General features: G+C 34.8%; 1 protein-coding gene across 1 annotated transcript in view; it reads right to left on the bottom strand.

Moving 5' to 3' along the window:
- The window catches only part of RASA1 (RAS p21 protein activator 1), a 52,600-nt gene that overhangs the window by 12,321 nt on the left and 12,734 nt on the right, over positions 1-27,545 (bottom strand). The window contains exons 2-15 of the mRNA XM_021546209.3: positions 25,444-25,593; positions 23,969-24,104; positions 23,163-23,233; positions 20,311-20,428; positions 19,433-19,464; positions 17,045-17,097; positions 16,276-16,426; positions 13,272-13,350; positions 10,241-10,361; positions 7,737-7,893; positions 6,021-6,108; positions 3,880-3,957; positions 2,614-2,771; positions 2,250-2,326 (exon numbers count right to left, since the gene is read on the bottom strand). Coding sequence (XP_021401884.1) covers positions 2,250-2,326; positions 2,614-2,771; positions 3,880-3,957; positions 6,021-6,108; positions 7,737-7,893; positions 10,241-10,361; positions 13,272-13,350; positions 16,276-16,426; positions 17,045-17,097; positions 19,433-19,464; positions 20,311-20,428; positions 23,163-23,233; positions 23,969-24,104; positions 25,444-25,593 — 1,469 coding nt within the window. The remainder of the gene's footprint in view (positions 1-2,249; positions 2,327-2,613; positions 2,772-3,879; positions 3,958-6,020; positions 6,109-7,736; positions 7,894-10,240; positions 10,362-13,271; positions 13,351-16,275; positions 16,427-17,044; positions 17,098-19,432; positions 19,465-20,310; positions 20,429-23,162; positions 23,234-23,968; positions 24,105-25,443; positions 25,594-27,545) is intronic.

Here is a 27,545-nt window from a genome sequence, read left to right as displayed (position 1 = left end):
CAAACCAGAATCTCCACTCCAGTTCAACTCTTTATGGTGTTGTCCATTAAGACCTATTAATTCAACTGTCAATAGTAGCAGATGGAAGTCTACTAATAAATTCTAGGACTTTGGATTTTTCAAGCCATATTATATATTTATTTATATAAGCAATTTATAGTTAGAGAAACAAATAAAAGTGAATATAATTGATGCAATTTATGTTGAACTTTATGTATCATTTCTGTCTATCTGGAATGCTTAAAATCTAAAGTAACTATGGATTATTCACAATAGACAAACTTAAAAGTAAAGACCTGAAAATTCAGGAAATATTTCAAAATACTGAAAAGGTAGCCTTCATTCATGTATTACTTTGGTATTTTGGTTTTGTGTGTTACAATGAAAGAACAAAGCAGTGACTCCAATAATTAAATATTGGACCTTTAATCTGCAACACGTGGAAGGAAAAGCAAGCAGAAAAGGTGAGTTAACCCAATTAATAACTGGCAAGATTAATAGCATCAGCTGTACAAAACTGACACAGGTAACATGTGTGGCTGAAAAGGAAAGATGATTGGTTAAGGAAAGGAACTGGTTATCTTGCTTTTGAAGAGTTAAAAGTCTATTCTGGTGGTGCAACAGAACATATGTCAGAGAAAATGTGATTTAACTCATTTTACCCCGGTGAACTTCACGTATGTCGTAGGGCTTGGGATGTAAGTAGAGGCATATGTTCATTCAAGTTGACTTAGTGTAATCTTTATCTCAAAAGAGTTATGCTGGATTATGCTTATGCTTTAAGAGTGTAGATAACTGCAGTAAAGAAATTCAGCCAATCCTGCCACTGACCTAGAAAAGGAAGTCTTCCATCACCTGAATGCACAAAACTAACAGCATCTCCTTAATCTGGGCAGAGAGGAGGAAACTACAAAAATACCTTCAAAGAAACTACTGAAGTATCTCTCTCAAGAATTACCCTTTTAAGATTCTTTTCCTAACCAAGGCTTTGGTGTAGACAGCTAGTCAGCTTTCCAGCTCAAATGAATTCAAAACCAAGCTCACAACTACAATTATAACCCCTTAGTCTGTCAGAGAGAATGTATCTTTATTCCTCCTGCTATGCAGAAACTTTTCTAGTGAGAGAAGGAGAAAGAGATCTGAAATTGAATCAGTTTCTGTAAGACCATGCAAAATGAGTTGTAAATACCTACTTTGGCCAAGGTTTCCCTACAGAGCTTAAGAAACCCCAGAAAACCAAAAAACAATAACTTAGCACTGGCCTAAGTTACAGACCAGTAACACAATATATGCAAAGTGAAAACAATTGCGCTAGATTATATACACTTTGACTGTCTTGGAACAGAGAGCTCAGAACAACATGGAAAAAAAAATCTTGAAACAAATTTGAAGAGGTGAAGAGGTCAGGGAGAGCCATCCTGCCCAGCAAGGAGCAAAGAGGGTGCTCCAGAAAAGTATATTGGGAAACAAGATATACTGAATAACAGGGGAAAAAAAAAAAAAAAAAAAAATCAACTGAAAGTATGGTGTGGGAAGAGACCTGACCTTAAAAATTTCTACCTAACAGCATTAAATTCACATTCTTCAAACTCTTTCTTTTCTATGAAACGGATAAGATTCTACCACCTTGCTGTTGATTTGCTGGAATAGAAAACCACATTAAAGATGCACCTGGCTAACCCACGGAGAAGAAAATACAGATCCTTTCCCATTCAAAGTGATATTGAGATAACTTCAGATTTAAGTGGTAATAAGGGAAGAAGACAGATGAGGTAAAATGGAAAGAAAAAAGGGGAGGGTTTCTTCAGAGACTGACAGATTATTTTTTAATAAAGAATTGCACCTTTCCCTGTCTCACTGGAAGTAGCCAAAAACCTGAAAAGAAATTCCATGTAGTCAGACTCCATGGAACTTAACATTTTATGGAGCAGACTAATATAGAAAATTTCTCTTTGTTCTTGCTTTTTCATAAGCACAATCATTATCAAGCAGTAGTAACCGTAGAGCAGAGCTATATCAGACATAGAGGACTAGAGTATAGTGCATTTTATGACTAAAATCAGTGAAAGTTCTCATTATAAAAACATTAATGAAAAGCCAGTACCAGACATCAAAAACATACACAGGCAGTTTGGTGAACCTAAAAAACTACTTAATTCTCTTACGACAACCCTTGACAAAAGCAATGATAACCACTCAAAGTATCCATTGCTGTAATGTATAAGCATCTTTTACAGAAAAATACTTACATATATCTGGATCTTTACTTTTCTTTGTTTTGTTACTAAGACTTATCTCAAATCTATTAATATCAGATGAAAGATCGCTAGGAGAAAAGACAGAGAGCCTCAATTAATACTATACATGGCTGGCATTTAAGCTTTTCCTAATTTCATTTCAATCCCAAATTATCATTATCAGCCACTTGTATTAACAAAGACAGGTGACTACAGAAAATTCTGCCCATGCAGAATTTGTTTGAAAGGTTGCTGCTGTATAAGGACATATACAGTATTTTTTTAAATACTGTAAAACTATAAACAAGTGTTAAGAATCTTAAATCCAATACAAATTAAAAGTGAAATTCACTAATTCGAGATAATTAAAACTTACTCAAAGACGAATTCTTCAGACCACACAGGGTTCTGTCCTTCCCTGATGTGTGTTTTTGCTACCTGGACACTGTTCAGGTAGATGTTACAATACGGATTTGTAAAATGCTTTACTGGGAGTGTATGAGCTTCTTCTACATGCAAAATGAGACTGCTGACCTGAAAAGAAGATAAACTATTTATTTTTTGTTGCTAAAAATACAAAGCACACGAATGAATTATTTTAATCTTCTATGCAGAGGATTAATGTTAATATGTGAATACTGAATACCAAACTCCTTATTAGAAGACTAAAGATAAAAGGTGTTGGAACATTCAAGAAGCATAAGGAAGCAAGAGTAACTCAAATAACTACTGAAAACAAATTTCCAGACCCATGTTTTTAAGGCATCTTGGATTTTAATTTTAAAATAATTTTTGAGGCATTAGGATTTGCAAATAACAACTTTTTCAGACATGGAAAATTTTACTGAAATGGAAGACTGGCACTTTGACTAAGAGCCATGGACAATTCCAAACACAGTGATTTATTATTTGGTGCTTTCCTAACAGATTATGTAAAAATTCTATTGTGCAACACATTACACTGTATTCTTTTATGCAGATAAATACTGTCTTTGATTTTTGAAAAAAATAATTCCCTTTTTGTTTGGCTTTTGCACATTGAAGCACCCAACTGCACCTGTCACTTTATCTGTAAATTCACCTAATTTAGTTCACTTATTCAGAAGTATCCAAACTTCTTCGATGTTCACAACCAAACAGTTGGGGTTTATTACTTTTTATTCACCATTTTATCCTGTAACAAATTACTATATTCAATATTCATAAGATTAAATCATATCAGGATTTCTTAAAGTATTTCCCTGTTATTCTCCAATCATTACAGACATAGCTATTTAAGACTGATTGCCCTCTCTCTGAAGAAATTCTGGCATATATGGCACTTTCAAGAGGCCAACAGAAATTAAAACAAGCTTGGCTCAGCATGTACTTGTTACATAATATTAATATAATTAGTTAAACAATTACATTTTATGTAAATAAAATGTGTCACAATTTTTTATAATTTTTTTGTTTACATGTCATACGAATTTTTTAAATTTCCCATATAAGGCATATTCGAAAAGCTGCTGACTCTTTAGACTTTTATTCAGGATTTTCTACTGTTGAAAGGAAAAATTCTGAGACTTAATAATATCATTTTGCACAGAGGAGGCAAAATACTTCTCCACATACACCTCCAACACCACAGTATCAGCTTCACCTGACGCAGACGTTTATTTGATGTTCCTGGACTGGTTTTTCTTAAACTGCAGAACACCTGCAGAGCTTTCATCCAGTCCTAAGAGAGAAGAATGCAGAAGAATGTAATGAAACCAAGTCAGATACAGTTTCTTGCAGTGGAACAGACTGCAAAAAGTATCTGAATTTTCATTTTAGCTTGGCAAATACCTAAGTTTTCTGTAATTCCATAGTACAAAAGTCTGAATATTAAAGCAAATTTGTTATCATTACTAAGCAAAACCTCATAAAGAATTTGCAAATCTGAACCTTTTTTTTTAGAATTATCAAGCATTACCAATGGATATACAGTGTGACCTTTGCCAACTTTCCAGTGTAGTGATACTACATGAAATTGCAATGGTATATAAATTAAGAAAAAGTTGTTTGCTTCTGAGAAAATTGCATTTAAAAAGCCAAACTGGTCTGATTATTCTCTCCAGTACTCCCATATGGCAGTCACAACCCTGTATACTTCAAACAAATTAACAGAGAAACATAAAGCATATATCCAACATTCTCCAGTTTGTCTTTGGAAGGTGGAAGATGTATTATAGCCTCATTCACTAGTTACTGTCTCCCAGTCACTAAATCCTGTACAATTCTTCCAAAGCACAAAATTTAAGTTTTGTCCAATAGTCTTCTCTTCAGTCAGTATCTCAAAGATCTGCAATCAACTCTCAAAGTACAATTTAGTAATGTCATTGAAACCTTCACAACACTTCTTCAATCATCTTTCACAGCACTTTCCACATCTTAAAAATACAGGAATATGTACTGCATCTATTCTGAGCTTTGTGAGTTAGGCTTCAGCTTTCAAATCCTTCCGAGGAAAAGCTTTCAGCTACACCCCACCAAGTTTCTATTTTTCTATAAAATGTCAGAAAGTAAAGAAAGCTGAGCTTTCTCAAATGATAAATATTTGTAAACTTTTCTGGGCCAAAGCCATATTATAAAGAAACCTGAAACAACTGTGTTCTGTGTAAATACAGTGAACAGCTTGTTAAGCACTTTGAAAACCAAATTAAACAAAATGTTCAGGAAACAAAACAGGATATTCTATCTTCTGTGTGTTCTTAATTATTTTACATTTTAGAAAATGAAAGATTTTACAGATATAATAAAAATTAAGGAGCATGGAATTTAATTTATTTATTCTCAATTATGATTCAGCATACTGCTTCTCAAAGACAGTACACTGCCAGCTGTATGACAAATTCCACTATATAATTCTTATGTCATATCTGCAAATTTAACAATTGGCATTAATTTAAAAAGAAAATCTGTGCTTTCCTTTATATACAGCACACAGAAATTATTATATTTATATAGACTTCATGCTCTGGTGAATACAGTCTGTTGTGAGTGCTCCAAAAAGCTTTCACAACAATGTCAAATGCAAAGCTTGACTTCTAATGCAACATATACATCAGAGCTCATGAACTTGCACAGCTTGAAACTTAAACAAAAACACTGTATCATTTTAGATACAATCTATGAGTAAAATAATTTCTCAGAAGTAGGCTTCTATCCCACAATTCTTAATCAGTGAACATAACTGTTAAGAGAGGTAGTAACTAAAGATACCATATAAACTCAGAAAACCTTACACTGTGCAGCATCACGGCCAAAAACTATGCATGACTACCAGTTTATATACATGACAAATAACTGGAAAAGGCAGTTCAATTAACTTTGGTCACTGGGCACACATACATGCATTAGCATTTTATTTATTTCACTCTGAAGTAAAACTCTCGCTTACTATGCTGTGTTTTATAGCATGGAAAAGACCTGGAGAGTAATTTTTTTCTTCTGAATCAAACTATGTCAAAAGACATGTATGTTCTCCAGAAACAGGTAACAGAAAATAATGGAAGTTCTGCACATGGGACCTGACTGGAATTTGTCAAAACTGAAACCCTAAAGAACAGATAATACAGGTGGCTGGATTTCCAGCACCAACCTTCCCCCTCAGAGATCTCCTACCAGTTAATTTTAACACCTGCTTTATAACCACTAAATATTTGTGATACATTTGCTTCCTGTTTCAGAAGGGCAACATAACTGAAAGACACAATATTAAAAGTTACATTTTTACACTTAGCAAATAAAAGCTCTCACCTGTGCTTGTTCTGGAGTTTCACCTGCAAAGTAAAAGATGTAATGCTCTTCACTAAAGTGCTGAACTACTATCTGAAAACAGTTTGGCCTTTAAAAAAAAAAAAAAAAAAAAAAAAAAAAAAAAATTAAGTTTATTTAATCTTCACATATTAACAGACACCTTCACTTGATCTGTGCAAAAAAAAAAAGTTTACACTGAACTAACAGATTTCTCCTGTTTGTAAGGTGCATTGAATAATTACATCAATTTTTGTTCACCTACATGTTACCATCACAAATGGAAAGAGGAAGACTTTCAGCAAGATTTATCAGATCTTAAAAAACTGCATTTTGGTTTTGAATGTATTCTGTCATTTTAAGAGAACTACAGTACATGCAGCCTGCTTCAGAATATTGACACGTTTTTAGAATGGTGCATACTCAACAGGAATGTATGCTGGTTTACAGTTAAGGCAAAAAAACACTTGTCAACAAGGATTATTCCTAGAGAGTTTAAAAGCAGCGTAAGTTCAGCATTATTTCACAATCAGTTAATGATACATTAAGTATTTTTCGTTCAGGGAACAGTATTAACCTAAGGAATCCCCTATATGACTGTGTCCCACAGCTCTCATGACCAGTAAAATGTGTACCAGATCATACAAATATCATACAAAGTATTTGAGTGCATGTGACACAAACCTCTACAATGCTTAACCTCTTAAATACTGCAAAAGTACAGAATTTACTGTACTTCTGAAGAAAGGGAAGAGACAGTTTTTTATCAGCTATTTCAAGTTCAGGAGGAACTTTGTCTCAACTGCAGTTCCTCACTAACAGCTTCCTAAGCTGCTGCAACCACCCATGTCCTCGTACACACCTGTTAAGTACCACCTAGCACCCAACTTTGCTCCAACCCACAACATAGGGTTTCTTAAAAGCTATTTAAGAGAAAGAAACAGAATGTTTATTGATTGATATATATTGACAATATATACCAAAGCTTCCTGCCTAATTGTCAACTATACAGGGAACGTTTCATTACTTTTTAAAAATTATCTATAGCTGTGCTCCTCATTCCAGTAGTTAGATGTTGGAGTTTTTTTCAAAATATTATAAAGATTTTAAAAACCCACAAACAGGCAGAGCAAAGCATCAGTCTTTGTAGATCAAGAAATGCCACTAATGTTAAACATCTGTCTCTAGTTTTTTTCACAAAGTAACTGGAAGTTGATTATATGTAATTTTTCAATAAAGATCTGTAGGATAGCCAGAATTTCTAGCCTCTATCACTTATTATGTAAGTAAATATAGTTATTTATTCTATAAAGTTACAATACAGGTCAGTGGAGTTGTTTTTTAACTACCAATCAAAAAATACATAAATGCTCTTCTTAATTTCTAGTGATATCTAAAATTTAGACTTCTGATTCTCAACTTTCTTGCTGATAATCATGTCCCTTGTGGTCAGCTAGTCAAAATATTACAATAAGATATGATTTGTAAGTAACTCTGAGTATAGCAATTGTGCAAAAACAATCTCTGAGGACATTTACTTATATGAACTAGTATAGTACAAACAAAATAGTTGTTTTTAAATAGAAAAACACCTACAGACTTCTAACCAAGTTAGCCTTCAAATACCTACCAAAATAATGTAGAACTTTTAGAATTGGCAAAAATTCTTTATCTTATTAACTCTTGGTGCAATAGGATTAAAAAAACCCGATGTCCTACCTGCCAAATAAACTGTCATGTACTCCATAGACAGAACACACACTAAGGTCTATTAGTCCTTTGGGTTTTGTGGCTCGTTTTTCACTTTCAAAATAAATAAGCTGGGCATCATTTCCCTCTAATATAAAGTACAAGTTTTTCCATCTCTTTCCTTTACCTGTACAAGAATCAAGCAAATGGTTACACTACTGTCTAAAACAAGTAAATTTTGTAAATTAAGAAAACAGAAGAGGGCAGTAAACTTTCTGTCAAATTCCAAAGAGAAGAACAGTGTACAGATAATCAATCATGCTTGAGTTGTAACACATTCAATTTTGTACACATTCAATACACATTCAATTTTATACATTTGACTAAAACCAGAAACCAGATCCTCTTCACAGATTCAGGCAGAGTTGCAAAAGATTCTTCAAACATCCTTTCAACAGCATTATGCAAGTTTACTGTATGCCTGTATCTATACAGATTGCAAATAGTGACAGTGTGGACCCCAGTCACTAGATTTTTTTTTTTTTAAGAAATAGACTCTCGGCATTAGAAATGGACTCTTGGCATTACTCCTGATTGCATTACAGTACCTTAAAACTTACAGCTGAAGAACAAAAATGGAAATATTTTATATGCAAACTTAAATCAGAATCAACTGCAAACACAAGTGGCTGGTTCCGCTTGCTGCAGAGAAAGGTTCTTTGAATTACAACAGATTAAGAGCATTCTGCAACAAATTAATGCTTAAATCAGAGTACCATTTAGAAAAAACTTTCAGCCTTTATTTTACACTTTAATCATCATAAATCCACTGGGGCCTCAATAAACTAGTAGCAACATTGTTTTCAAAATACAAATGTAACACTCATTTATTATACTATGACTCCTAGATGGAAGAGTGATTTTATTGCATTTAGTCCATATACACTATGTGCATCTGTCTACAAGAGAGTATTCTAATTTGCCTCTTTTAGCCTGATTTTTCCAAGTCATTCCCATTTGATTCCTTAGTCCCATGACATCTCTCTATGTGGGTCTCAGATTCAGTCAAAGAAAGAAACGGAAAGTTTCTAGCCAGGCAAAAAGCCTGGGAAAGAGCTGGAGAAGGATGTAAATAATACTTTATCTCTCTTGGTTTTCACACTGTTTATAGTTAAGTTCTCTCACTGTGCGTCAAGCACCTTGCACCAATGGTGTCAGTTGTTTTCACTTCAGAACCAATGGAGCTCTGTATAAAAGAGCGGTGTATTTTGAATAAATTGGAGTCTTACTCTCACAGCCTTCTCAGTCAAGTCTATTCATTCCCGTCCTGCCTCAACACTGACATCTCTCGGAATAAGCCTTCTCAACAAATGACATGCTTCCCTTATTCTATACAGAAGGTATAGTTTGGGATGGTTTGGGTTTTTTTAATGTCTCTTGTATTAGGCTATATGTAAACTCATACCTTCTTTCTTACATTTGGTCACTATCCAGATTACCACCTGTAACTTCTTGTCATTTGCAGAAATCTCAGTATTGATACCATTTTTATGTGTCCATTAATGCTGATTTTCCAAAAAGTAGAAATATAACACCCAGGAAGAGACCAGTTTCCTCAAAACTTCAAAAGACTGGTTCAATGAAAATTCTTCAGGGTAATACTGAAGGTTACACTGAAATAAGTCAAACTGTCAGCTTTTAATGTGCTTATTATATGTTATGCTGTGTCAGCATTAGAACTCTGAAAAGTCACTACATCCTTTGTATGACAGACTGTGCATTTTAAATTTAAGATTGAAAACATACAATCTGACTTGGATTAACAAAAGTAAACCAGCTGTTCTCTGCAGTGAATGTACAGATGTACACTATTCTAGCTCTCTCAAACCTCTATCAGCTAGAACTTAGTGAGTTCAATATTAAGTACAAGCACTTTAGGAAAATGTATTTCATTTCATGATTTTGAATGCTACCTTTGACAAGCATGCCTACTTTTTGTGCTGTGCTGATTTTTTCAGAACTGCCAACCAAAATTTTCATGCTGCCTGTAATTTCATGTATCACATTTTTCTACATCTCCTACTTAAGGAAAGAGATCTTTCACACTCCTTACACACTTTCTAGAACCTTTTGCCCACTTCAATACTGCTCTTTCTAGTACCACTAAATTCACTAAATTCAGATAGAAAGTGCTGATCTCTGCTCCCTAGTAACCAACAATAGGGCACAAGGAAATGGAACAAAGCTGATGCAGGGAAATTTCAGATTAGACCTTAGGAAAAACTTCTTCACTGAGGAGGTGGCTGGTCCTTGGAACAGGACCAGTATGCAGGAAATGCTCAGAGTTTATGCAGCCTGTCAAGGTTTAAGGAGTATCTAGATAATGCTCTGAGTCATGTGGTTTAGCTTTCAGTGGACCTGCAAGAAGCATGATCTTTATGACTCCGTTCCAATTTAAGATACTGTATGATTCTGTGATCCTTACATGCTTTTCCTCTTCCTTTAAAAAAATAAGAGAGGCAAACATAACTCACTTTTTTTCAGAAGATATCCTTTTTTGACAATATTTTTATAAAAAGCATCCTTTGTTTTCCGACGAATTGTATTGTAGATTTCTTTTCCATCCACTGTATCATTAAGCATTTGTTCTTGGTGCTAGAAAACATGTCAGAAAAACATACTTTAAGCTCAGAAATTGCCATTAAAAAATGTATCCTATAAAGTTGTGATCAGGATCATCTTACTGAATGCTACCAACTCACTACTATTGCTCTCCCATGCATTTTACTAAAGCATTCATTTTCCATACAATACACATGCTATAAATGTACTATAACTCTTTCATACTTCCCAACCTGAAAGAAAACAAGGGTTTTCAATACAGACCAAATTCTTCAAAGTCTTTTTTTCATGTAAAAACAAAAAAACATGACCTTTCACTGTGATTTCACTGTGATTCATGCCAGTCTTTGAAAATTTATCTAGCTTCTAACTGTCTTTTACCAAAGCTCACAGGCCTGAGATACCACGGATAAACTCTGAAGCAACAAAAATGGTGCAGATCATAATTAAAACTGAGTCAAAGTGGCACAGTCTCTCATTAATCTCATTAGAACTCACATATTATAAATGAGCAAAATTCAGGACAACAGAAGAAAGGAAGAAATAAGAAACAGAAAAAAAATTAATTCCCACAAAAATGGTAGTATCTAGAAACATGAGTAATAAATATGACCAAAACCCAAGCCAGGTGTGACCTTACTAAGTAAGATGAACAAAAGCTCTTTAGCTGTAAAAAAGAAGAAAAGTAAGACTATAACGTAGTAAGGACATCACTGTGATTAAAAGACACATATGAATTGGTTCTTACATAATATTCTATTTTTCTTCTTGTGCATATATCTGCAAGAATTATGATTTTGATCAAAACAACAATAGCAAGATGAAAAACATTTTTGTAATACTAACAGGAATTACAGGACCAACAATCCATATGTTATGAAATTATAACATATAATGTCACATATGATAATAATAACCTGATTGGCAAGATAATGTCTGTAACGTAAGTGCACAAGGAGTAGTGCACAAAACAAGACATTCTAGTGACAAATACTTTTAAACAAATATCATATTACACATAGGAATTCCATCAGATTGACTCTAAACTGATGCAAAACTTCTAAATTCTTTTTCCTCCTCAAAAACACAGAGTATGGTACTACATGGAAGGGAGGTAAAGCTGAACATTAAATGCACCACTGAACACTAAATTTTCAAATAAAGTCACAAGAGTATTTGGCTAGGTTAAAAGAATCGGAAGTACTCTCACATGGAAAATGAGTCAATGCAGAGTTTATTAATACAGAAACTGTAAGTTTAGTGTATGTGAAAAGTTAAAATGAAGAATTGCTGCTACTATTAAAGAGGTATAATGAAGAAAGTTACTGATTAAGTTTTCCAAGGAGCAGTCTCAGAATTCCTATTTGCTTTCTAACCCAAGCACATTACTGAGCACAAGTTAACAGCAGGAAACAATGGGGAAGCACCAAGGACAAAACCCAATTAGCAGTATAGGAAAGACTGCAATAACAAGGAATACATCTCTTAATGCAACACAGCAGTTACACCTGTTGATACTTACAGAAAATGAGACATGAACAGCTGAGTCACTCATTGGAGGACTGGGCTGTGATACTGTTGGCTATCCTAACATACTGGTCTCACCAGGATGGTCTTAACTTCTGTCATGGCAGCCCCTAAGGTGCTGCGTTTTGGTTTTGTGACTGAAACGGTATTGGTAACATACCAGTGTTCTGGCTCTTGTTGATTAGTACCTGCACAGCCTCAAGACTTTCTCTATTTCCCACTATGTCCCATTCCACAGTGAGGTGGCTTGCTGGACAATATGCTGGGAGCAGAAATAGCCAGGACAGACAATGACAATTGATCAGAGGGACATTCCCTGCCACATAACATCATCATCAGCAATAAGCGTGTGGGCACAGGGAGGTCTCAGAGAGCAGCTGGGCATTAGTCTACTTGTGAGAGGTGCTGAGTGTTTGCCTTTATATTGCCCCTTCCTTTTCTTATAAAACAGTATTTATCTCAACCCAGGAGTTTTTTTGCTTTTGCCTCATTCCATAGGAATAGGGAATGAGCAAACAAAGGTGCAAATCCTTAGCAGCTCACCAGGATCAACCCACAACAGAAAATTACATGTATATTCGTTAAGTGCTTTCCACAGGGAAAGGGAATTATGCATAACATGGTACTATTCTAAGTTGTTCTGGTACATGTTCAAGAAAGGTGAGCTCACACCAAAACTGGTAGGAGCAAGGCAATTATGAAAACATTACAAAGAGACAGGATCAGCTTCTGTGTTGCTTACACTGGTGAAGAGAGGCAATGCTTTCATCTAATAAAAAAGATCCCACAATGGCGTATGAATTGACTGCAATTCTCTTTAGGGAGGACAGGAAGAGCAAATTTCTGATTTCCACTGAAACGGGAAAGCTTGGGAACAGAAAAAGAAAAGAATAGGCACATAAATTTTATAACTAGCTATAAGCTCATGAAAAGCTAAATGATGTGGTATACTTATTACTGGTAATATCTTAGCATCAACTTCTGCTATGGGGCAAGTGTGCTTCAGAACAAGTGCTGCAGTCCCAGCCCTGCAATCACTCCTGAAGTTTTTCAGTGTGTATAGGTTTCCTGTGACAGAAGAAAAACTCAGACACAGAAGAGAGAAGAGCAGACTGGTTCCCTTTAATATGTGACTAAACCAAAGCATAAGCCCAGGAAAAAAGCTAGAGGCAGAGGGTGAAAGTCGAACACCTCACAGCATAGACAGAACTTACCATACTTTCTGTTGACTACAAGCCAGACTTCATTAAGTGTATGTATAAAAGAAACAGACGAGCTGAAAACATTGGAAATGTTGATGACTGTCTACTGGGTTTAACTACCACTGGTATCTCTGCTGTAATTTAATTCATAAATTGATTTCATAGTGATTCAGTCTGTGACTTCAACATCAAAGGCTCAGAGACTAAATCCTACCTGCATTGGAACTGGATCTTTTAAGTAATATCCTTCAACAATTTGTTCTTTTCTGTAGTGCTCAATGATGTCAGCAATACTATAGAATAAGAAAAAGAATATTGAAAGTTTAAACACACTCATTTTTCCACTGTTTGAGAATCTGCTTTTCCATAGAACCACATAAGATGTTCCCACAAAGTTTTAATAAAATCAAGTGTTAATCATTATAATCTTATTTGAAAGGAATGAGGATTTACTAATATACTGAAGTCAAGAAAGTTCACAAAACTGCATTCAGAATGTATTAATCCTAAACTCTGCAAAGTATTTTAATGACTTTCTTAAAATGTCAAATGAGGACATGGCACTTTCCACATTCAGGTAGTACATGTGCATTACCTGCTTTCCAAGCACACTGAAAAATTGCTATTTCATTGGCAATGATTGTCCAAGTCCTAGAGTAATCAGCTAAGTGGAATGGGGCATACTCTGAGTGAAGTGCAATCTCTTTCTAGGAGCATGGGAATAGAAAACAGAAAATGTTTGTAGCAGGGCTTATACAGATTATGACTGGACATCATAATGATATCATACTGATATTTGTTATCAGCAGCACTCCTTTACAGGGAAGTATTCATTCTACTCATCAGATTCAGACTGGAATTGCACTTGGAAGGCTCAGGAGAGAATTAGCGACACATACAAGCTGAAATTCAAGGCATTTAAATTTCTCTAATTTATTTTCACACTACTGAAATTTAAACTGTAGTAACAGGGACATCAATGGAAATTAATCATTTACATGCAAAATATCCATCTAGAAAAAGAGCTAAGTAATTAAATAGATAAAAATATAGTGTGACTTCTCAGTTCATGCATACTCAGCTGTGTGTGCAAAGATACAAATACGGCATATATGCAACATAGGAACAATAGCTGATACTGAAAAAAAAATCTCAAAAACTTATAAATAAAGCTATGTCTAGGTATCTTGGTTGGCTTTTCTGTTTTATTCTGAAGCTATGATCTGGACAAAAGTTACCTTCCTACGAGTACTTTTATTTTTCAGATATGTAAAATGAGATTAATGTTTCTTTCAGTTTTAGTGAAATCAAGTAATTTCAATTTTTGCTGAGATGCTGTCTGTATATGCTGTTTACTACGTAAGAATTTCAACTGTGTCACACTACAAAAAACAATAACTCATTCATTATATTTCACAGGCTGAATAACTACTACCAACATTTTCTAATCAATCAATCAAACAACATTTTATGAATTTTCTCAGTCATCAAATCACGAATACCTTGACCTTCAATGCACCATCTACTTCCTTGATTAAAAATGCCATCCTCAATGCAAGGAGCAGGTGCCTGCAAAATTTCTGCAGTGTTGTAATACAGGCTGAAGAATAAACTCAGTTGTATTTAAAAACTCCTTCTATAGTTAGAGTAACATATAGACTAGGATTCCAAGCCTTGATAGAGCACCTAAAGGCTGCCTTCTTCATTATATGTTTGAACATTCAGCAAATTTACCACCCGCATACACTCAAGAGATTTGAACTGAATATCATCCTAAAAACCCAAACGTACAACAAAAATAAACATTTTCTTTGACACTAAGGAAGATGTCTGGGAACTACATACCAAAATACTAAAAGAAATTCTTAAAGCACTTTGTCATAATTTATTGTTGCTTAACTTTAAAATCTTGTTTTCTGTTTAGCTGTATAGAATCTCTTTCAGACAAATGTAATCTACACACCAAGTGAATCCAGCACTCTATTACAAAATAATCTTAAGCAATAACAATGTAGTATCTTTCTGAAAGTGTACTGTTTAATGCTACAAACCCATCTGAGACTAGTAAGAGTTCTGCTAAATTGATTAATTTGACATCACCAAGGGTCGGGGGGTCCTGGCCTATCATCCTCCTCACAACTAGAAATCAGCATTTACCTTCATGAAAGGCTGCCCCTGCAGCTAGCCTGGTTTTCCGTCTGGATGGCTAGAGGCCAGACTGATTAATGAAGAAAGTATTCAAGCAGCCTGGGTGTGAAATGGGCATAGGTTCATCAGGATCCAATTATTTAGCCTCACAGCATCATGTGAGTAAAGTCATATGAAAAAGTCCACTGAACTTAGTGAGGAGATCTTGACATTTTCTCAGACACACCAGCTGCTGAATCTCTACCCACTCAGAAATGACAGAAATTCTCTATTTGGGTAAGAATGCCCTGGTTCTAGGTGAGCAGGACTGGAAAAACGCTGGTTTTTTTAAAGGCAGGCAATGACTTCTGTTTAAGGAGGATAAGTGAGTTTTCACTACTGAAGAATCTTCCAGATACAACTACTCTAAAAAAATACTATCAAAGATGAAGGTGTACTGATAGTTTCTCCCATAAAAGGGGAAACACCTCATAATTTCTCTTTCTGTTTTGTACAAATAATTATTTTTTTGCACCAATGGCAAAAGAAATGCATCTTAAGTTTGTTCACTCTAAACGAACTGATCAGTATTTCTGCTCCAAGTATCATGCACATATTTCAATGTAACTTAGTATCTTTTTACAACAACAAAAGCATTTTTACCCTTTCTTGTAAATACCCATTTCTATTATTTGAAAACTCTATTGATTGTCTCAGATAAAATCAGCATTTTTATTTTCCGCTTTTCAAACAGACAAGAACACATGTAGAAGCCTCCAAGATGCTTCAAACAGGGTACTCTCTTAATTACCTATACAAAATTTATAGATCCACATTATCCATTCAAACCACAATTTACAGAGTGAAGCAACTGGTTGGCAGAATAAGCACAAATACTTCAAGAGAAACAAGTTACACTTAGGCTATTTAAGCTGTAAGAATCTGCTCAGTTAAAAGTAACTACTATGGCAATTAGGGAAAATATTTAGTATAAAGGAAACTACAGTCTTAAAACCATAGTAGTAAATAATTATCAAAAGCAATTATGCAAGCAAAAAATATGCATAATTCTTTTTGCTACAAGAACTCACCTATTATAGTACCTGCCGCCCATCATAAACTGATTGTTTGATGTCGGACATATTTTAAAACGCTGAATATTTTCACTGGTCCGGAAATAAAGTGAATAATCACCAGGGGTATTATCTGAAGGCCTCACAAGAAAACTGCACACCTGACCAACTGAAAAGACATCATAACAGCGTTATTTTTCTTAGTGATATATATACACCCTTAGAAATCTATTTCTACATAAAACTAGAAAGAACTGCACACTTGAAGAAATACAAACCCCATAAAGGTAAATTCCAGTAGTGATCTCAAACTAGAAGAATTAGTACTAAACCATCAAAATTAATGAAAAATGGTTCAGCTGTAGCCTGTAACCTAAACACATCTTTGGCATCTCTTTAAAACAGCATGCAAAAGAAGTTTGGTAACATTTTCAAATCTCTGTTCCAGTATTTAAAGAAGGGTATCAAAAAATATGGGTCAGAAGTACTGTTTTCATTTAAAGAAATTTTGCTTTATGAAATAACCGATTCCACATAGAACAATTTAAAAACTAATTAAATCAAAAATTATTAGTTTAACTTTACTTGAGAACATACTCAGTACTGATAGCCATGAAGGTTTTCTTCCAATGTAGTATTCCACTGAGGTAACACCCAGAGAGACTGGGGAATCTAAAACACTCATTTATGATTAGACATAAAAGGAAGTTTTGCTGCAGTTTAAAATTAACAGGATCACTTAGTGCCATTTCACTATCACTGTATTTCACACCAGAAATACACATACCTGTCATCAGCAAATTGTAAGCTTCTTGTTTGGAGATCTTCCCATGGAACCATCTTAACAAAGATTAAGAGAAAAATTAGAAAGCAAGACTACCAGATCTCTTTTTTTGTCTGTGTGACATCCAAGGCTCTGGCACCAGTGAATTAATCTTTATTTAAAAAGACCCAATATATACTGATGAGACAAACAATGTCTATGTTTCTTAATGATTCTCTACTCCCAACAATACAAAAAGACTAACACTAATAAGTACATAAATAAATTACTTTCAACAAAACATTTGGAGCTGATGTTCAAATACAAGCAAGTTTGGAGACTGATATGAATTGTCCAAAAAGTAGATAATTTGATAGGCATTATTTGATGTACTAGCAATGTACTAGAATAATGAAATCCGAAGCTCAAACAAGAAGTTATACACAGAAAACCTCAAACTCAAGTTTCCCAGAGCTATGAAAACAAAACCTAGCTTTGTTAGATTAATGAATATAAACTGCTTTGTTCTCATACCTTGTACTTTCCCAAAGTCTTGTGTCAGAGTAGTTCCCCACAAAGGTTCACACCCTCTACCTAGTTTTGGGATGATACTTACCACTATTCAGAAAAGCCTGACATGCTACAACTTAATATTCTGCATTTAGAGGAAAGCTAAAGATAATGCTGCTTTTATAATTTCAGTCTTTCTTTCTATACTACCTTCAGATACTAATATGAATTCCTCTGAAAGGTAAGCAACAGCTGAAACACAGAATCAAACCTCCACACATCTCCTACAAGCTCCTTTCCGAATATGAAATTTCCACATTTGAAGACATTCATATTGCCAAATTGACTAGCAGAACACCGTAAACCAAGTAGACCACTGAAATGCCTCTTTCTGCCACCAGCCACTTAAAAAGTGGGTAACAGCAAAAAAAGGGCAAGCTCAAATATGACACACAAATGAGAACATCAGGTGAGTTATCAAGGCACTTGACATTTTTCACAACTATCTGCCATTCATCTTCACTTTGAATATAATCTATTAACAGACTGACATATCAACACACTGCTGGTTCTAAGTTGTATTTGATTTTAATTTTTTTTTTTAGTATTTAAGCAAACAGAAGGAAACTTAAAAGAGTCCTGTGACTTTTTCTTCAAACTTTAAGTGCTATAAGAATCACAGAATTTTAAGAACAGAATCCTTTGCATTGGAAAATACCTTTAAGATCATCATGTCCAATCCTCAACACAGCACCGCAAAGGCCATCATGAAACCAATGTCCCCATGTGCCACATGTACACACCTTCTAAATCCCTCCAGAGATGGTAATTCCACCACTGCCCTGGGCAGCCTGTTCCAAGGCTTGACAACTCTTTCAGTGAAGGCATCTTCCCTAATACACAATCTAATCCTCCCTTGGTGCAACTTGAGCAAGCTTCCTCTTGTCCTATAACTTGTTATCTGGGAGAAGAGACCTCTTCTGGCTACAACCTCCTTTCTGGCATCTGTAGAGTACAATGAGATTCTCCCTGAGCCTCCTTTTCTTCAGGCTGAGCCCCACCAGCTCCCTCATCAGACTTGTGCTCCAGACCCTTCCCCAGCTCTGTTTCTCTTCTCTGAACTCATTGCAGCATTTCAGCATCTTTCTTGCCATGACAGCCCAAAATTTAACCTAGAAATCAAGGTGTGGCCTCAACAATCCTGAGTACAGGGGAACAATTACTCTCAACCTGTGGCCCTCTGTGGCCCTCAACCTGGTGGCCACATCACTGCTGAGCAAAGCCAGGATGCCACTGGCTTTCTTGGTCTCCTGGGCCCACACTGGCTATTATTCAGCCACTGTTGACCAGCACCTCTGGTCCTTTCTGCTGAGTAGCTTTCCAGCCACTGCTCCAGCCTGTAGCACTGCAGGGCTTGTTGTGAACCATGGGCAGAAACCATAACTTGGCCTTGTGAAATCTCATACTATTGGTCTTACTGATCCAGCTTCTCCATATTCCTCTGCAGAGCACTCCTACCCTGCAGAAAATCTATGCTCTTGCCCAAGAGGCAAACAGAGACACTGTTCTAATAGTACTTTGGTATAGTATTTAGAGTTGTTATCTCCAAGGCAACTGTGTTCAAGAAATACTCAGTTGTGCATATTTTGGCTGAAAGTGATCATCTAATGTTTCAGTACTGCAATACCCATTAGCAAGAGACACACCTATTACTAGTTGTAACTAGATATAGGACTTTTTCATTATTAATTATCCCTGCATCTGTAGCAACTAGTATATAAAGAAGTCTTGAGATTAAAAAATAAATAGTTTTGGTCACTTTCTCAAGAACTTAGAAATCTCACAGTGCAACTTGACAAACCATTATGAATGCTTTCGAACAAAAAAAAGAAAAATTCTTACATTTTGCCTTCATGGGGATCTTCTTCTCTTCCCTGTGAGAAAATTAACATATTATGTGAGTGACAACAGTACAACTCAATTTAAAAAAATGTCATAAGTTAAGACCTTCTGTAGATAAGAAAATTACATTTAGACATCTGACCTAAAGGTCTTAGTGCAGCTCTATGGAAAGCTTTCCTCTTCATTCATTAGGTGAAAATTCAGCAAAAATGTTATTTCTGATGATTACTTCATTAATGATCCAAATCCATTACAGGTAATAACTTTTTATAAAGTTTCAACCTTCTCAGCCTTCCTAACATTAAACTACCACTGACCTATCAGTCTACAGATCAACAGTCTAGTACTGCCACTTCAGTTTAACTATTCACATCCTGACACAGGTCATCTGTAAGAAATATCTCAAGTACCATTGCTATTAGCAAAACACATGTACTGTGTAAGAAGATATTATAAAAAAATATATTTTTTTTTCTCACCAATAAATTTTTAACCCAAATTTCATCCTAGAATAAAGAGAAAGATCCACCACAATACAAAATTACATTATGTTCAGTTAGTGAACATTTCATGGCAATTGCAAGAAAGAAATGCAATTTAATAATTCTTCACCAGGAGAGTAGATTTTAGGGAAATACCTAGTAAATTTACCATACCATTCATTTGCACTTATCTTTGGACAACACATGAATAAACATTTTTTGATAACAAACTAGGCTTAAAGGTTTGTTTTAGTTTTTTAGAACTACTAGATGAATTTACTAGGTTCAGAAAAGTACATAATTAGAAAACAATTAAATGTCACTAGTCTTTGCTCAATATTACTTTATAAATAAAATCCCATTCATTAAAGAAATTTGAATACAAAAATTACTTACCACTTCTTCTACCAAGTCTTCCACAATAAGACCTTGTTCATCTGTCCGTAGATTTGTAACCCACATCCAGCCATCTTCCAATTCATTATGGACAATAAACATGTCTCCTTTAAGGAAACTGAAGAGGGTTACAGCAAGATTTAAATCAGAGATACACTCATAATATCAAGTTTAATGAACACAAGGAATTCTTGAGTATAATTTCCATAAAATATTTGGGAAAACCTATTAGTAAAAAATGCAGGAACTGATATTACAAGCACAGGTGTATTGTTCCTCACAGTTAAGTGGCTACTATATACAAGTTTTCATACTTTGATTTATTTTTAGTATATAATATATACTTCAGTGCTGTCACCTTCAAAGTATGCTAATGTATAAAACAAAAATAACACAACAATATTAAAATACATTAATATTGTTCTTTCATCTAGAGAGATCAAATATGCAACACAATAACCTTTGTAGTCTATAAGAAAATTATATTCCTTTCATTGAAAAATTACCTTGCATAATGTAAGTTGTGGAATACCTTTTGATTATGTTCTCACATATGAAGACAAGTGATGCAAAGAGAATACAAAGCAGTTGCCAGATATGCCATGCAATTAGCTACAAGCGTAAGAAGCATTAACATTCAGAATCAGAGAATCACAGAATCAACTAGGTTGGAAATTACCTCTGAGATTATTGAGTCCAACCTACTACCAAATACCACATGTCAACCAGACAATAGCACTAAGTGCAATCCAGTCTTTCCGTAAACACCTTCCGAGACAGTGATTCCACCACCTCCATGGACAGCATTTCAATATCTAACCACCCTTTCTGTGAAAAATTTTCCCCCATTGTTCAACCTAAAGCTGTAGACTAAAGGGGAATTTAAGATAATGTCCTCTCATCCTGTTTTCTGGCAGAAGAGAATGAACCCTACGTGGCTACATTCTTCTTTTAGGGAGTTGTAGAGAGCAATGAGATGTCCCTTGAGACTCCTCTTCTCCAGGCTGAGGCCCTGCAGCCACTCCTAATAGGACTTGTACTCCAGACACTTTACCAGTTCCATTATCCTTCTCTGGACACACTCCAGGACCTCAATGTCTCTCCTGAATTGAATGGCCCAGAACCAGACACAATACTCTAGGTGTGGCCTCACCAGTGTTGAGCACAGGGAAAGAATCACTTCCTTAGTCCTACTGGCAATACCACTGCTGATCCAAGTCAGGATGTCACTGACTCTCTTGGCCACCTGGGCACAGCTGGCTCATCTTCAGCCAGCTGCTGACCAGCACCCCCAGGTCCACTTCCATTGGCCAGCTTTCTAGCTCTGCAGAGGGTTTATTGTGGCCAAAATGCAGACCCAGAACCTGGCCTAAGGGAGTTTACATTGCTGGAAGCACAAAATTTTTGATCATGTTTCATGATGCATCAAGGTACAGGAAAAACAATAAAGAGTGAAACTCATTAACTACCATTTCAATTCAAAATTCCACAGCAAATGTCTATGGCACAGCTCTCACTTGAAGTAGGCTAACAGTAAAAACAAACAGCAACAAATCACTATTGAAAACAAAGAATAAATTCAACTGCTATTCAGCTTTAACAGGTGACAAACAAGAGCACTCTCCATCACTGTACAGTTCCTGCATGGAAGACATGCTGAAATTAATTCAGTAATACTTCCAACTTAAGAAATATTTTACTATGATATTAAAATTTTAAGTCAATATTGTCTGAAATACATAATTTCTTTAGAAGCATATTAATTCAATCTAGAACAAACTGAGAACTCTGGTTTTCAGCTATGCCACAAACAGAACAATTTTAGCCATACAGACCTCAAAACCCAAATACCAACTCTGCATTTCAGCTCTATCCTAAAACAGGTAGAAAAGGTCTAATTGCCTAAAATTTTAGTTAAGATAGCAAACAAAAAAATGCTATTTCTTATTAATCTGATAGGTGCAATAAGGCACATAAAGGATTCTATTTTTGTTGTTGTTCTCACACATAGTAGGAAGCCTTAGTTGAAATGTGCCATTAGAAAGCCCCTTCCCAGTCCTATCACCTTAGTAAAACAGGTAATTACAAAAACAAAAACATATAATACTTTAAAGGATCAGACTGGACTATAAATCTTGGAATAAATTTCTATCCAAATGAGGATATAAAGCTCTCATACCTCTCTACATTCTAAGGTAATAATACTAAACCTAAGAAAATTCCCAATTCAACTGGTGTGTTACACTAGTTTATGAAACCTGTCTCATTCGAGACATTAGAAATCACCACAAACCACTTTGAAATCCTCCTATTTTTTCATCTGGAAAACAATGATCTCAAGAAAGCAGTATCAATCCCAAGTAACCAGGAAACGGTCTTCTACTGACCAACTCACTTTTTCCATCCTTAAGTAGTCAAGGTCCACTTTCTCTTCCCAGTGATATGCATTGTTTCCCTCAGCTACACATCTAATAGTTCAGTTCAGAACAAGGCCTAGCTCATTTCTTTCACACACTCAGATAAAGCATTTCCATATAGAATTCTCTGACACATAAATGTATCCTTTTGGTGAAAATCTAGGGCTTCATAAAACATATTTCAAAATTATAACATTACTAATTTTAATTCTATGTACCTTTATGTACCTTCCATTCAATTAATGCAAACAAATATAATAAGAACAAAATGTCTCACTCTTATTTCCAACCAAAGAACAGCAAGATACCATCTGTTAATCTGTGTCAAATTTAAGATGTAACTGAAAAAAAATTGCATATGAACACCTACCTAAATTATTACTACTTATAAATACTCTTGACAATTTCACAACTACTACTGTTACTCAAACATACCTTATTTCATCAGTTTCTGGCACTTTGGTGTAAGGTAGAATTGCTCGAACTCTCCTTCTGTCTTCCACGGGCTACAGTTTAGAAAAAGAGCCATGGTTTTTTCTCTATACTCTGTACTGTATTCTATATTGTAGAATCTTTCTCCCCGGCCTTATGCTATTCTGAGGCAAAGAACACCACTTATATCCGCCTTGCCTTTTTTATATTTCCAAAGCTCAAAACCACTGTCAGCTAGAAATGTGTAATCTGTTGACTAAGAGCACTTGCTTTAAATTTTTTTCACTTCGAGCAAAAGTAATGTCCAGAATTTTAACATTCAGAAACATCATTATTCAGGTTTTGGGTTCTGTTACAAGGGATATTTTGCAGTGTTTTTTTTGTTGTTTTGTTTTGTTTTAATTACTTTTGTTGTTTTAAGGATAGGCATGTGAAAGAAACCTTGGTTATCTTCAGGACGTATATTTGGAACTATTGTTAGATATCCAAAATGTGACAGAACAATGATGGTTCTTTATTACAAGAACTCAATAATGTCTTGTTTTTCACTGTCTACTTAAAATGATGTTATTACATTGTGCAATAACTGCAATACCTCTATCTTCCTCATTATGTATTTTATTAAATACAGATTTTTTTCATCACTATTTTGTATCAGTAAAAATGCATTTTTATACTCCTTAAAGTTCCATGTACGCATATACAAAACAGGAAACTTTCTGAAATTTTTTCAAAAAAAAAATGCAAATAGTGATTAAAGTTACAAACACCTTAGTAAGTTAGACTTCAGGAATTTTTTTTTTACTTGCCTCTGGAGGTGCTACTGGAAATAAGAGCTTTTCCCCTTTCAGCAAGCAGGACACATGACTGTAATACCCAATAAGGTCTGAGAGTGAAGCAAAGCGACGCCCACCAATGTAATAGTCTCCACACACAGCAATAATCCTGTTAATAAAAAAAACCAGAAGCTTGACATTAGAAAAATTTTTGCTACCAATTTTTTTTTGAAGAAAAGGAGATTAGGATCATGTTTAATTCTTAAAACAGTGCCTATATTCAGCAAAATGCAGTATTACAGACTCTCTGTAAACATATAAATAAACCTAATGAATATTTTATCAAAAATATTCATATATGTATTTTATGAGCCACCAGTTTTTTATCTAAAAAAAGTGCTGATTCACAGAAAAAGACAGTACATTTGTCAGAACTAAAAGAAAATTTTTTAAAAATGTAAGCATGAACATGCTGGAAAATGGAAATAATGCACTACTATACAACAGCATTATTACTTGTATCATGCACAACATATACCTTTTATAATAGGCATAAACTGAAAAAGTAGCAAAGTACTTTAACAAAAAATTACTACACTTCAAGACTATACAATGCAGAAAACAAACAACATTGAAAATTAGTCATTTTGTTACAGTTAGTTTAGCATCCAAATTAAAACTTAAGAAATTACTTTGGAACAATCAAAGTTATCTCCTGAAACTCAATTTAAAAATTTAATATCTAATGGGAAAAAGCTCATACAACCATTTCAGCAGTTTAACAAAACGAAGACTTCTTACAAAATTGTTTATTCTTTTAATATTTCTGTATTTTCTTAACTAATAGATTTTTTTAATACATAATTTGAATTAAGCTGCCTCTCCCATGAAGTAATGTAAAATGCATACAAAGATGAATCTTCAGATATTAAATCCAAGCTCATGAGCATATAGCACTGCAACGGGAATCAGAAAACAATGCTCAGGACATACGCTGAAAGCTGTTTCCAGAAATCTTTCCACTACTAAACATATAATCTCTTGGTGTTTCTTGCTTTGGGATATTTTGGTGGCTTTTTTTGTTTGATTTGGGGGTGGGGGGGGGTGTTTGTTTTTGGTGGAGTTTTTCTCCCTCGGAATTAAAGAAGCAACCAGATGAACTAGCACTTTAATTGTGCTAACTACAATGATTACTATGGAACAGACACATAACAATCTCCTTCACTGAATAAATGAAACCTGCATGGTACTTTAAGTTTATTCAAACCACTTTAGGCAAGCTTCTCTATCCAGATATTTTTGGTTTCCTCACACTTCGGTTCTTCAACCTACGAAGTAATTTTAAAGTAGCATGATTTAAAACAATCAAACGCAAGTAAAAAGCTGCACAATGAAACCATTAAGAGTCAAAAATACTGCATTGTAATACAATTATTGTTCAATTTATTGTGTTCTGAAACAAAAAGTAGATAAATCACAGTATTCAAAATAAAATACTTAATTCTCACCTAAAATGATTGACATTTGTTTTACTAAGGAATGAAAGCACAAATGAACCTGGTCTCCGATCACTCTCCCGAATAAGGTAACTTCCAGGTTTTCCTGCTTGTCGAAGACGTTCTTCTGCAATTGTTCTGTCAAGTTTTCCATGATACCACCTGAAAAAAAGAGTAACAATGGGTGTCCTTACAACTAACTTAACTGCTTCTTTTACTTTCACAAAATAGATACACGAAAGGAAGAAAATCTTTCCGTCAAAACCCGTATAACTCCAAAACTTTGTCTATCACATTGTTACAAATTCAACTTCCTATTTTACTTATTTCCAATAAACAATGTTTTTACCACAGCAGAGTTTTTCTGATAACCTACTTTTCCCAAGGAACAACCCTAAGAGGCAGAGGCTCTACACATATCATTAGTTTTTATCTCCTCCCTAATTTGTTTACTTTAAAAAAACAAAAACTGAGGTGGCTGACCTGACTTGGAAGACTATTGTATTTAAGCCTACAAATGTGTCAGTTCAGGCTCGGTACTTCAAAAGCACACACGGAGAAGTGAATTCCATCAGACTGTTCCTCAGCTGACAAGAAATGCTGCTGCAGCAAAGTCAGTAAAGAACTGGACAGCAGTCAGCAGGCCACCATCCAGTCCCAAAATCAACTCTCCTAACCACAATGTGCACTCCCTCAATCAAAAGTGAGTGCTGATGCATGGCAAATCACAAACTGCAAAATATGATAAATAAAGGAAATCTTTAATCTACTGCTGCCATTCAAGCATTCAATCACCTACCTCAGTTTATTTACACAGCCTTTGTCAGAGCACTTGTTCTACTTCAGATGATCAAGGATAACTTTTTTTTTCAAGAAAGGAGTGATGGAGAGCAGTTTTCAAAGACAGCCATTGCTCTCATTACCTTCACCAAGCCACAGTATATTCCAGAGCTATATATTGAAATAATTCATTAGCTCCTCCACCTAATTCTGTTGATTAAACCTTTAATTTTTACTCAGAAATTGTGAGCCTCAAAATAGCCAGTGTTTAAACAATTAAAATCCTTCACCTGATTTGCAAGATTAACACACATGCAATTTAGGAGATATGTAAATGATCTCTTAAACTAATATATGCAAAAATATCAACCTTTTCACAGCCTACAGCTTCCAAAAAAAAAAAAATTCAAAAAAAAAAAAGCTGAGCTGCTGATAAAATCTGAACAAAAGCAATTTTTTTTCTTACAAAATGGAATCAAATGGAAACAAAAGCATAGATACTGTTTAACCTGACAAAACTGGGCGCTTGCTAGTATTGTTCCCCTTTGCTTCTCCTTCCTCACCCTGATCAAAACAAGTTAAACCAGTAGAAGCATTGTTGTGTCTGTACATTTAAAACTTGAAACTGCTGCAGGCCTAGTTATATTAGTAAAAGCCTGTGTCATTCCATTCCAGAGCAAAGCAGCTTCATGAACAGAAACTGTCATTCAAAGACAGTCCACAAAGAAGTGGTCACACGTTCCTGACAAGGAGGGTCTTTTAGGAAAGGAAGCAAAATGAAGACAGTTGATTTTAAAGTAAGTAGGACGAAATATTGTGTGTGTCAGTGTGCACAGCACAGCTGAAACCTGAGTGAGTTTGTTCCCAACACGTTACAACTGGGCATTGCTTTCTTGGATAGACTGACTTTCATGAAGTATGTAACTCCTCAGAGACCCAAGAAACTTCCCTGAAGAAACAAACATCCCATTTAATGAGATCTATTTTAGATTAATAACAGGTTCACGGAGCTTTTATTTGTTCCTATTTATTACACACTTGAGGAAAATAATCCTATTTCTATTGAGAGACATATTGCATTAAAATGCCAAATTTAAAGAAAGGCACAATTTCAAAATGAGGAAGTGGGAGTCTTAATAAGAATGCAAATTACAACAAAAAAAATTCCACAATAAACTTTAATAAGAAAGGCAGGATCATACACAAATAAAATAATTTTTCTGTAAGGGACCACAATTTCTAACAATAGCACAAATTTAAGTGCCCCAATTCTCAGTCCAGAAGCTTCAAATAAAAAAGACACCCTCCTTGCTGGTGATGGCAATATATATATT

Source organism: Lonchura striata, chromosome Z (assembly GCF_046129695.1).
Source record: "Lonchura striata isolate bLonStr1 chromosome Z, bLonStr1.mat, whole genome shotgun sequence".
In the NCBI taxonomy this organism is placed as follows: domain Eukaryota; kingdom Metazoa; phylum Chordata; class Aves; order Passeriformes; family Estrildidae; genus Lonchura; species Lonchura striata.
This window is presented reverse-complemented; position numbering and strand designations above follow the sequence as displayed.